This window comes from Oncorhynchus masou, chromosome 15 (assembly GCF_036934945.1).
Source record: "Oncorhynchus masou masou isolate Uvic2021 chromosome 15, UVic_Omas_1.1, whole genome shotgun sequence".
In the NCBI taxonomy this organism is placed as follows: domain Eukaryota; kingdom Metazoa; phylum Chordata; class Actinopteri; order Salmoniformes; family Salmonidae; genus Oncorhynchus; species Oncorhynchus masou.
The window spans coordinates 14,377,266-14,389,915 of record NC_088226.1 but is presented as its reverse complement, the minus strand read 5'-3'; the positions used below and the strand labels follow the sequence as shown (position 1 = coordinate 14,389,915).

The 12,650-nt window shown below is 43.1% G+C and overlaps 1 protein-coding gene across 2 annotated transcripts; it reads right to left on the bottom strand.

The window, feature by feature from the left end:
* Positions 1-5,498: 5,498 nt before the first annotated feature.
* LOC135555703 (receptor activity-modifying protein 1-like) lies at positions 5,499-11,940 on the bottom strand. 2 transcript variants are annotated; one of them, XM_064988381.1, is made up of 6 exons: positions 11,590-11,940; positions 10,673-10,735; positions 10,261-10,311; positions 8,087-8,125; positions 7,666-7,837; positions 5,499-7,403 (listed from the first exon to the last, which is right to left on the bottom strand). In XM_064988381.1, exons 1-6 carry the CDS (start codon positions 11,657-11,659, stop codon positions 7,154-7,156), a joined length of 645 nt encoding a protein of 214 aa, XP_064844453.1. In that variant the 5' UTR covers positions 11,660-11,940; the 3' UTR covers positions 5,499-7,153. The 2 variants fall into 2 exon arrangements, with proteins under 2 accessions (XP_064844453.1, XP_064844454.1); XM_064988382.1 differs by lacking the exons at positions 10,261-10,311; positions 10,673-10,735; positions 11,590-11,940 and adding an exon at positions 8,448-10,238.
* Positions 11,941-12,650: the final 710 nt, after the last annotated feature.

Below are 12,650 nucleotides of genomic sequence, written 5' to 3'. Positions count from 1 at the left end.
AAAGATGAGAGAGGCCTGTAATTTTCATCATAGGTACACTTCAACTATGACAGACAAAATGAGAAAAAAACATCCTGAAAATCACATTGTAGGATTTTTTATGAATTTATTTGCAAATTATGGTGGAAAATAAGTATTTGTTCAATAACAAAAGCTTATCTCAATACTTTGTTATATACCCTTTGATGGCAATGACAGAGGTCAAACGTTTTCTGTAAGTCTTCACAAGGTTTTCACACACTGTTGCTGGTATTTTGGCCCATTCCTCCATGCAGATCTCCTCTAGAGCAGTGATGTTTTCGGGCTGTTGCTGGGCAACACGGACTTTCAACTCCCTCCAAAGATTTTCTATGGTGTTGAGATCTGGAGACTGGCTAGGCCACTCCAGGACCTTGAAATGCTTCTTACGAAGCCTCTCCTTCGTTGCCCGGGCGGTGTGTTTGGGATCATTGTCATGCTGAAAGACCCAGCCACATTTCATCTTCAATGCCCTTGCTGTTTTCACTCAAAATCTCAAGATACATGGCCCCATTCATTCTTTCCTTTACACGGATCAGTCGTCCTGGTCCCTTTGCAGAAAAACAGCCCCAAAGCATGATGTTTCCACCCCCATGCTTCACAGTAGGTATGGTGTTCTTTGGATGCAACTCGGCATTCTTTGTCCTCCAAACACGACGAGTTGAGTTTTTACCAAAAAGTTATATTTTGGTTTCATCTGACCATATGACATTCTCCCAATCTTCTTCCGGGTTAATCCAAATGCTCTCTAGCAAACTTCAGACGGGCCTGGACATGTCCTGGCTTAAGCAGGGGGACACGTCTGGCACTGCAGGATTTGAGTCCCTGGCAGCGTAGTGTGTTACTGATGGTAGGCTTTGTTACTTTGGTCCCAGCTCTCTGCAGGTCATTCACTAGGTCCCCCCGTGTGGTTCTGGGATTTTTGCTCACCGTTCTTGTGATCATTTTGACCCCACGGGGTGGGATCTTGCGTGGAGCCCCAGATCGAGGGAGATTATCAGTGGTCTTGTATGTCTTCCATTTCCTAATAATTGCTCCCACAGTTGATTTCTTCAAAACAAGCTGCTTACCTATTGCAGATTCAGTCTTCCCAGCCTGGTGCAGGTCTACAATTTTGTTTCAGGTGTCCTTTGACAGATCTTTGGTCTTGGCCATAGTGGAGTTTGGAGTGTGACTGTTTGAGGTTGTGGACAGGTGTCTTTTATACTGATAACAAGTTCAAACAGGTGCCATTAATACAGGTAACGAGTGGAGGACAGAAGAGCCTCTTAAAGAAGAAGTTACAGATCTGTGAGAGCCAGAAATCTTGCTTGTTTGTAGGTGACCAAATACTTATTTTCCACCATAATTTGCAAATAAATTCCTAAAAAAATCCTACAATGCGATTTTCTGGATTTTTTTCTCATTTTGTCTGTCATAGTTGAAGTATACTTATGATGAAAATTACAGGTCTCTCTCATCTCTTTTAAGTGGAGAACTTGCACAATTGGTGGCTGACTAAATACTTTTTTGCCCCACTGTAAGTGTGCCTTGAATTCTAAATAAATCACAGACAGTGTCATCAGCAAAGCAACCCCACACTGTCACACCTCCTCCTCCATGCTTCACGATGGGAACCACACATGCAGAGATCATCTGCTGATGACACAGAGGTTGGAAACAAAAATCTCAGATTTGGAATCATCAGACCAATGGACAGATTTCCACCGGTCTAATGTCCATTGCTTGTGTTTCATGGACCAAGCAAGTCTCTTCTTATTATTGGTGTCCTTTAGTAGTGGTTTCTTTGCAGTAATTTGAACATGAAGGCATGATTCACATCGTCTCCTCTGAACAGTTGATGTTGAGATGTGTCTGTTACTTGAACTCTGTGAAGCATTTATTTGGGCTGCAATCTGAGGTTTTCCAGAAATGTTCCGGATTGACTGACCTTCATGTCTTAAAGTAATGATGGACTGTAATTTCTCTATGTTTATTTGAGCTGTTCTTGCAATAATATGGACTTGGTCTTTAGCCAAATTGTGCTATCTTCTCTGTTTCATCCATATCTTGTCATAACACAACTGATTGGCTCAAACACATTAAGACGGAAAGAAATTCCACAAATTAACTTTTAACAAGGCACACCTGTGAATTGAAATGCATTCCAGGTGACTACTTCATGAAGCTTCCTGTGGTTTATCGCGAAGTGGTAGGCCACATCGGGACCGCCGAATGCTGTCTGTCCTCTGTTGCAACACTCACTACCAAGTTCCAAACTGCCTCCGGAAGCAACATCAGCACATTAAATGGGTTTCCATGGCCAAGCAGCCGCACACAAGCCTAAGATCACCATGCTCAATGCCAAGCGGTGGCTGGAGTGGTGCAATACTCGCCCCCATTGGACTCTGGAGCAGTGGAAATGCGTTCTCTGGAGTGATTAATCACACTTCACCATCTGACAGTCTGACGGACGAATCTGAGTTTTACGGATACCAGGACAACACTACCTGCCTAAATGCATAGCGCCAACTGTAAAGTTTGGTGGAGGAGGAACAATGGTCTGGGACTGTTTTTCATGGTTCAGGCTAGGCTCCTTAGTTCCAGTGAAGCATACAATAACATTCTAGATGATTCTGTGCTTCCAACTTTGTGGCAACAGTTTGGGGAAGGCCATTTCCTATTTCAGCATGACAATGCCCCTGTGCACAAAGCGAGGTCCAGAAATGTTTTTTTTCGAGATCGGTGTGGAAGAACTTGACTGGTTTGCACAGAGTCCTGACCTCAAACCCATCGAACACCTTTGGGATGAATTGTACAGCCGGCTGCGAGTCAGGCCTAAACGTCCAACATCAGTGTCCGACCTCACTAATGCTCTTGTGGCGGAAGCAAGTCCTCGCAGCAATGTTTCAACATCTAGTGGAAAGTCTTCCCCCTTTGCTGTTCTAGCAGCAAAGGGAGGACAACTCTATATTCATGCCCATGATTTTGGAAGGAGGTGTTCGACAAGCAGGTGTCCACATACATTTGGTCATGTAGTGTATGTAGACACCGGTTCAGTGCTGGAGATGATGAAAGTTATGTTGAAAAGAGGAGGAATTGCCCTTTAACATCATGCTGTTATTGTTTATGCATGTAGATTCATCTCATTTCAAGTGTTTTTGCTGTTATATGATCAAAATATACACAACAAGATATCTATATGAAGAGCACTGTGTTGAAGGTACAGTTGGTTTGATTATGTGGTATTGAAGAATAAAGAAACAAAAGGTTTTGGAAAATGTTGTCCTGACTCCCAGATGAGTTGCTCCCAGAGTCTCTAGAATCCATAAATGCAAGCACTGTTATGATATAAGGCATCTTCACTGGAGTGCTGACAACTCGGCGATTTGGATTAGTTATTTTGGAGTGTTGTTATTGATTGATCTGTGACGCCATAATGGAGCAGGTAAAATGTATTTGGGTTTCGGGGCTGCTGGAAGTGCAGCGATAGGGGCCATCCAGAATATCTCCCCCATGCTTGTGGCAGCATCCACATTAGGGGTTAATGCGTTTCAAAGGGTTTCAGTCTTTGATGTTAAATGACATTTGTAACTTATTTTTTTACCTGATTTATTTTTTAAGAAATGTGCAAATTAAAACTAAATCAGATGAATGTAAGTGTCAATATGTCTCAATCATGTTGAACATCTGGATGGAATTACTTTGAAATGTTATTTGAGAGACTCACCTCTAGAGGGCAATGTTTTGCAAGAAGAAAGAAATCACTTTTTCCGAGTCGTCTAGCCAAGCAAGCCTCTTAAATGACTCCTTACTTACATTGCTTAAGGTAGTCCATCGCATTTGATGATGACATCTACTACTGACTGCTTGTGGGTTTGCTGATGACTGTATAATCTGATGTAGTGCATACACTGTCTGCCACAGTCAGAGCACACAATGGCCCATTCAGTCCTTTTTTTCCACAGCCAACTGCACATCTTGTTGGCAGAGCCCACGCCATATGGAATGGTCCGTGGCAACAGTCTCGAGGAAGGCAGGGTTTACCCCACACTTATTTAGTGCGGTCTTCAAGGGATCCTTTAGAGTGCTTTTTCTGCCTGGTGCGGCGGCCCAGTTGTCGCTGTCTGTGCAGCATCTTTCCCGGAGGGCGGTCCTCTAGCATCCGGATGGCGAGGCCGAATTATCTTAGCTGCTGGTGGGTGATGGACGCCTCAATGCTCCTGCTCCGGTCCTGCCAGGTCAAACGCTTTGGAGGCATTTTATGTGAAAGGACTCCAGTTGTTTTAAATGTTGACTGAAGACTGTCCGTGTTTCACATCCATAAAGGACTGTAGATACACACACTGCCTGGTAGACTGCAACATCGGTGTCTAGGTGCAGGTTGCTGTTGTTAAAAACGGCTTCCAAGGTATTTAAAGTGTGGTACGATGGCAAGTGAGGAGTCTGAGATGGAGAATGTGGGTGTTTCAGGTGGAGGATCAGATGACCTGACAATGGACCCCTGTCTTTGGGATGTTAACAGACAGCCCCATTCTGCTGTATTCTCTCACAGCTGCTGTGAGGGTGGCTTGTAGAGCTTCTAGGCTATGAGCGCAATCGTTCTCCAAAGCTGAAGCTCGTGTCTCTTTAATGACCCCTACAACCACTGACACAACCACACACCTCACAATGGCTTGGTGTTGGAGCAAAAACCTGAGCCAAGGCAAAAGGAGGAGAGGTGGGAAGCCAGCCGCTGAAGTATATATCTGCATGTATTATGAGATCTCCGCATATTGGGTCCTTGCAGAAACATGGGAAGCTCTAACTGGCTGGTCCTGCATGGTAAGGTGTGCTATGACCATACGCATATAGTTCACAGAATGGACATACAGTATGCCCTCTGACCATGGGAGTGTCCATTCTAAGAATTCAAATTCTATGATTCGAACCCACTGGGACCTGAAGAGTGACACTGGAGGTGGGTGAGGTCACTAGGAGGGCTGGGGTGAGGATGACCTGACTTCTAGAGAGGAAGAGGGCCATCAAACACACTTTCCCACCCCACCCAGCCTGACTTGTCTATGCCAGATAAGGGTGGGGATTACACAGCTGCTGTCACTTCTTGCTTAGAGAGGAGACCTCACACCGAAACACACCAGCTATGTTATGTGAGTAAAACAGCTTCAATGAACTCTTGTAGGACTGCAATAAAGAATGGTGAAAATACCACCCATGCAGTCACAAGACAGGGTAAATACTTTTTATTTATTTTATCTACAGGAGTGCCCTATATGGTGAAGGGCAAAGGGTCTATTTAGATTTCACAATAACACCCATCTCTGCACTGGGTCTAAATGAGTAAAAACTTGATGGATCATCCATGGTGTTATCAGCTGTGCATTCCATTAAGGCAGGGGGTTTAAACCAATTAGATCCAGTTAGGAGACTTCACAAAAATACAATATCTATTTCTACAATCCATTTCCGTAGCGTTCAAAACAAAGTCAAGTGATTAGGCCTTTGGCTTTAATATATTTAATTGCAAAATAAAATTATATACAGTACATTGTGTAAGGAAAGAGGCTATGCTTTGACTAAGACCCACACCCCTCTCACAGACAGTACAAAGTCTAGGACGTCCTATGTCCAGAGTAAGAGCAGAAATACTATACATAAACATATTTCTTTGTTTCTGAAACTGAATGCAACTCAATGCTTTCAGTGTCATTCACGACAACATAATAAAAAATGAAACAAACAGTTCTTACACCGTTTAAGTAGAGGAGAGATAGACAGTCAGTGCTCACTGCTACACTGAGCCGGGGGCGGGGAGACTAAATGTTTGTCGTCTTTTGATCTAATGCTTGATTCAACTCTCAGGCATGCGTCGACTGGCTCATCATGGGCGACAGTGGGGGCCGTCATTGTCAAGAGGGAGAGAGAGAGAGAGGTTGAGGCGCTGGGCCCTTAATGCTGGGAAATAGACAATTCCTGGAAACAGATCTCATAGACTACATGTTGGGCGTAGGCTACCCACCCATTGTGTCTAGTTCCTGACCCCAACACGGACTGATGCTTGACCAACCCCCTTCATCATGGCCTTCCTACACCCACCCCATAACGCATACATTCTTAACCCTACACTCGGGGGCAAAGAGGGCTCTCCAGTATACACAAAACACATTCAAGGACAGGAAAGCTATCAGGTGAGAGGGTACATCACGTTTTGTTCTGTAGTTACATACAGAAATAAACATGATGGAGATCCTATATGGATAACTACACTCTAAGAAAAAAACGTTTTGGTTCTAGGCACAACTCTTTTGGGTTCCATGTAGAGCCCTCTGTGGAAAGGGTTCTACTTTGAACCCAAAGGGGATATATGAAAAGGATTCTACCTGGAACCAGAAAAGGTTCTTCAATGGGTTCTATGAGGACAGCCGAAGAACCCTTTTAGGTTCTAGTTAGCACCTTTTCTTCAGAGTGTACAGTAAATGGAGAGTGGGGATTCCTCAAACAGAAAGCCTTTGTCATTGGTTATCAACTCAATTGGAATGTCCAGCAATGTGAGACTCACGTTTTCCCAGCCAGAGGGCAGGAATTCCACTATATAATATCAAAATATTGTAAAGAATGTAACTATTTTACCATAGTCAGTGTTAGGGTTCACATCTGGGACAAGATGGAGATGGTCATGGAATGGATTGTCAAGAATGACATAAGTCCGTGAACCCTACCATCTTAAATACTTTCCTAAGGTGTGTAGGAAGTCGAAACATTTACATGGCTGTCGCCACTTTTGGTTAGAGTAGCATCGAGGAATGAGGAGAAGATGAGTTTTCAAGAAGCAACCCTGAGCATGTTGACCTGACACTCTACACAACACTGATGGACCCTTTCTTGAACCCCTGTATCCTTGGACGATGCTCATGTGGTACAACTCATTCTGTATCAGTGCATCCAAAAAGGTCATGTGTCAGGTGTTTGGGCTGTGAGATTGTTTTGGTAGGACTCCACAGAGCTAAGCCAATCATCAGTGGGTGGAAGATGCTAAGCAGTTCTCTGTAAAATAGTTGAGTCAATGGTCCCAGTCTTTACCCCTCAGGGGATGGAGAGAGTGAGTCTGAACATGGAGGTGAGGCAGGGTGGATGAGGACGGATCCAGGACGTCCTATCAGGAGCTGCCATCTCCGTTCTTGGTCTTGAGCACCACCAGGACCACCATGATGGGGATGAGGCAGATGGGGGTCATCACCAGGGCAAACACGATGCTGGGCGGGGGGTCGCTCAGTGCCTCGTTGGGACAGTCCGGGAAGAACCTGGAGTGGATGTTTACAAACTCATTCTCCACCATCCTGTTGGGCCAGGGGATCAGCAGACACTCTGCTATCTCCTCCGTGCACATGGTGAAGGTGTTATACATCCTACAGGGAGGGATAGGAGGGGTACTATTAGTACAAGAGAGGGCAACATTATGTGCTCTGAAAGACATTATTAAGAGTTTCATGGTATGGATTGATCATTAATGAGTGAGTTAACTCTGATTTCACTTGACTGTGTGTTGGGTTTCTCAAAACTACTGTTTTAACTAAGCATGTGATAATGCAAGACCAATGGCATGATAAGTAGGATCAGAAACAAATTAAACAGAACAATAAGTGGATTAAAATAAGCATTTAGGCCTACCTCTTCACATTGTTCCAGTTGCACCAGTCTGTGTTGTTTAACAACTCCATGCCACCTACAAAAGGACTGTAGCAGGTTTCCTTAAATAAGGTCGCGTAGCACTCGGTCCTTGTGTGAAAATACACACAAATGCCACAGTAGTCTTCACAATTAACATACTTATTCCCACAACCTGTACAGTTAGAGAGAGAATACTGTAAGTTAGAAAATCAGTTCTTTAAAATTATGCAATCGTCAAAAATGAATCCTTAAAATGAGGGATTAGAAGAATGTCGAAAAGATTCATGGTTACACATTATTACTAACAAGTCCCAGTCTGACCTTATGTTGATTTAACAGCAAGCAGAAACAGCAGTGTCACCTCTGATTCAACACTATTAAATAGCCTACATGTAGAGTCAGAAAGGTAATAATGGCCCACCTAATCCACTGGAGAATCCTCTATCTTCGAGGCTAACGCCTGAGAAGAGAAAAGGACAATACATTTGTAGACATTTGACTGATCAATGGTTGTAATCACAACAGAAATGTATGTTAAAAACGGTCTCTCAAACAGACAGACTGAACAGCTGTGTCATTCAAAATCTTTTTTTTGTAAAGAATGATCAAATCTTCTAGAAAAGTTTTTCAAATGACCAATGTAACATTTAAGATCCCAATCAAAACGAAGCATGCAATGAATGTTATCTTTACTGCCGCACATCGTGTCAGCAACTCATTCTGACTGTCCAGCAACGCGAGACGTGCGTTCGCTGCCGCCCGGGCCGAGCCCACACACTCACCAGAAAGAACAGAGAGGAGCACCGCAAAGAAAACAAGCGCTCCCTTCATGTCAGAGAAAGTGAACATAGGAGAGTTTCCCCTACTGACTGACGACCATCTAGACTGAGCCTGAACTTCTAACACCGAGCCCTGCAAGGCATAACAGGAAACTAGATAGGGGTGGAAGCAGCTAGACACGGCATTACCCTCGGTTACCAGATGTCAGATCGGTGTTACCCGCGGTTAGGTTACCAGATGTTCCTCGGGGATCTGTCTGTCTGCCCTGCGCCTTTGGCAGCAAGCTCTTACCCTCTCCAGTGCATTTCTTTAGGACTGTCTTGCCTTTTAAAGGGGTGGAGGCTCAAAAGACTGTCCTCTCTCTCTCTCTCTCTCTCTCTCTCAAATAAAAGGGAGCACACCCAAGTTGGGCTGGACTCACATCTGAAAACCCTTTACTCTTTAACTCTAGTTGGGCTTTTTAGTCTCCATTTCTCACAGTCAAAGGCCTGGCTGACTTGCAGCTTGTGATTTATTTGCCTTGAGGGTTGCCTCTGCCAAATCGGAAACATAAGTAAACATTTAGGACCAGGGCGTTTAGGGTGGATGTAATCATGACTACGCACGGTGTGCTGTGCAGACGGCTGTGGATTCATATCTGGGTTAATGTGAATGTATCTGGAAGACGTTATTAGAGTCAGCCAGCTGTTTGCAAAGACCTACTCTCTATCTGCCCCACAGCCACAGGCAAGTAATGCAAATCTCGAACTCAATAGGACTTTCAGCGTTCACACAATAGGATAAGCCTGGGAATATGGGTGGACTCCTCCTGGATCTTTATTTAGTACCTTGAGCCATGTGGAGCTGCATGACTGTTACCTCAGCAGACTACTGTCTCTGTTTCATCCTGCTCTTCAAAGACAACGCATTAGACCACTTCTTCATCATCACTAAAACGATTATTCATATCTCAAGCTCCTTATCAAAAAGGATGTTTTTCAAAATAAGTCTTTGTCGATTAATGGGATGAAATAATAACATTTAATGTGACTTTAAAAAGATTTAGAAGATGTATTCTCAGGACAATCTATGCTACACAATGTGGTTGGGCCCCTGAACACCATCTGTTCGCTGAGCAACGGTTTTGATTTAGTAATGACATCAGGAAATGTGTCTTTTCAGCAGAGGAGGAGCTCAGAGTTGGGTGAGTTGGAGGGGAGCGGAAAGAGAGAAAAGGGAAATCATAGGGTGAGGAACAGTGAAGGGGGACTAGCTGCTCCAAAGTTCCAGTTGTTTCACAACTCTAGAGTTCTTGTTTATAACACAGCCATCACATGGGGCGAATTGTTAACAAATACAGGAAGTGCAGACCAGGTGGGGGGGCTGCCTGTAACTAGGCTTCAGTTAACCTTTGACCCCAGACAATTACGGGCCTTGTGTCAGCTGCTGCTAACCCCACAACGGTGGGGACCTCCCCACAGGTTTGTCTTGGCTTCACGGTATGCTAGAAGCCTGGGACTCTTGGCAGAGAGTTGCATCTCAGTTGTCTTTTTTTATTTTTTTGAAGAGGTTGGCCAGTTCTGTTCTGAACCCATGTGTTTACAGTGCTTGTCCCCCATGGATTCAAATAGAATTTCACATCAAAGCGCTGCGCGATAGAGATGACGAAGGACAAACCTCGATGGTAATGTTTGTTTCGAACGTTAATGGGGTGCTACACCATTACAAACATTTCCAACATAATCCATCTGTGATCATTATGTTGTGTAATACCAATATTGTGAAATAGGTGTTAAATTGTTGCCTAAAAAGTGTTCAATTAATCTGGTAACTTACCGCGGTGTTGGTAGTTTGCATATGTTGTTGAGTCATGTCGTGAAGTGAAACCTAATTGATGAGAATAACATACTGTTTAATCAAAGTATTGATGTAAATGTATTGATCAGTACATTTACATTATAGTCATATAGCAGACACTCTTCTCCAGAGCGACGTACAGTAGTGAGTGCATACATTTTCATACTCTTTTGTACTGGTCCCCTGTTGGAATAAAACCAACAAGCCTGGCGTTGTAAGAGCCATGTTCTACAAACTGAGCCACACGGGACCCCAATGGGACCCCCATCGAAGTGAAGACAGTCTAACAAAAAACATTTGTTGTTGTTCCCTTGGTATTGAACACTAGTTGACATAGATGAGTTGTGTTAGTTGACGTAGAGACCACGAGAAGAGGACAACAGTTAGTTACCTGGTGTGGTAGCTTGTGGCGCTTCGTAATGTCCTATCAGGCCAGCTGCTGTAGAGCTCAGTGCTACAGGGACAGACACGAAACAGGGACAATGTCACCGGAGAGTTCTTGACAGAAAAGTGTGCACTCACATTCTCACACGTGCACAGTCAGCGAAATAAACAAAGACAAACACAAGCAAGTAGAAATACAGAAATTAGTAGACAGATGTGTGTTGTTTTTTTTTACATATAGAAGACTGATGAACATATAGAAGAGACAGAAAAAGAGGAGTGGGTAAGAGATACAAATGAAGAGAGAGAGCTGGTCAGTGGCAAGGAGTGTATCCTCCCTTTGTTCTCTGAATAAAGTCTGAAACAGTTCAGCCATTTCCTCAAACACAAACTATTTAATTTAGTCTTTGAATCATTGTTTGTTGTTGTTTTTTTGTAGAGTGATCTGGTCTGGGAAATTGACTCTAAAGCTGAGGTGTTCCTTATTAAACTGTTATTGTGACATTGTGTTCTGTGAAGACCGTGATTATCTCAATCACATATCTTGTGTATTTGTTGGTAAAAAAAACAGATCATATAAATTAGAACAACAATCTGCTTAAAATCTTCAAGAAAGACACAAGATCCATAACATCATCATATCTATATTTAACCTCTGCTTCTTCAACATTGGAGCATGAAAATATTTTTAACAAATCAAAATCACTTACTTTAGGCAACTTAAAACAAGAATCTAATATTAGATCTGCAAAGCTCTTACTACAATCCCTTACTTCGCCGTGAGCTTCTAAGCATTCCACTTACTGTAAGAGGTGAAATCTAGGGCAATATTTTACATACTTTTTTTCTCAGTAGTTCAACATACTTCTCCATACCTCTGACCGTCTTTACATACATATAGTACTCTGTAAATCATCTACTTACCCCAGAGAAGAAGAGGCAGAAAGGAGAAAGAAGAAGAAGAAGACATGGGAGACGGATTAGGGGCTTTCATTTCTGCCTGACACTGCTCTGTTCCTGTTCCCTGGTGGACCCAGATTACATATCTCAACCTTTCTGCAGGAAAGCTCTATAAAACAACAGGAAGCTCTCGTTTCCTAGGATGGGCGGCTTGGGCGGGTTCCCACAATGGGACAGACAGCCCCAGACAAGGGGAGAGCTACTGTAGCCCACTACCACTTACAATACAATCCATCTCTCTCCTATTCTCTTTCTCTCCTTCTCACTCAACTGCTCTCTCTCTTTCTTTCTTTCTCTCGCTCTCTCCCTCTCCCTCACACTCCTTTTCCTAGTTTCTCTCTCTCTGTCTCTCTACTTCAATGCTTCCTCACACTCTATTAGACGTTCAGTTTGGAAGGCACAGAAGGTCTTCGTTTTGAAAATAGACTGCTGACTAGCTGATGACCCTGTAGCCTTTCTCACTTGCTCAAATCCTGTGAGTAAACTGATTTTCAGACTAATATGTGTTCCAATACACTGTAAAACCATTTTTATTCTATATGTGTTGATTCAACTTACAATTCTCACAGCAACCAGTTGCAATACAATTTCCAGTTTGCTCAACATTTGGGCATATTATCGACGACGTTGAAATGTCGGTTGGAGCATAATTAGAGTGTGTGACTTTCTTTATTTTTACATATTAGCCAAACCAACATAAATTCTCAAGTTGAATTGTATGTTCACTCAACTTTAAATTTTAGGTTGAGGGAACATACAATTCAACTTGAGAATTAATTTAGGTTCAGCTACAATAATATGTCCAAATTTTGAGCAAACTAGAAATCACATTGCAGCTGCACTATTTAAGCTGAACCAGTGTAGCAAATTCAGGCATAGCACCGACCAGGACACAACCCTGGTCCAACAACTGTCAAACCAACCCCTTAGCAGTTACACCAAGATATTCGAAGTTGGGTGAACTATAATATAGATGATTGTTAAACTATGGAAAAGGGTTTTGTTATTGACAGATGGCAGTTATA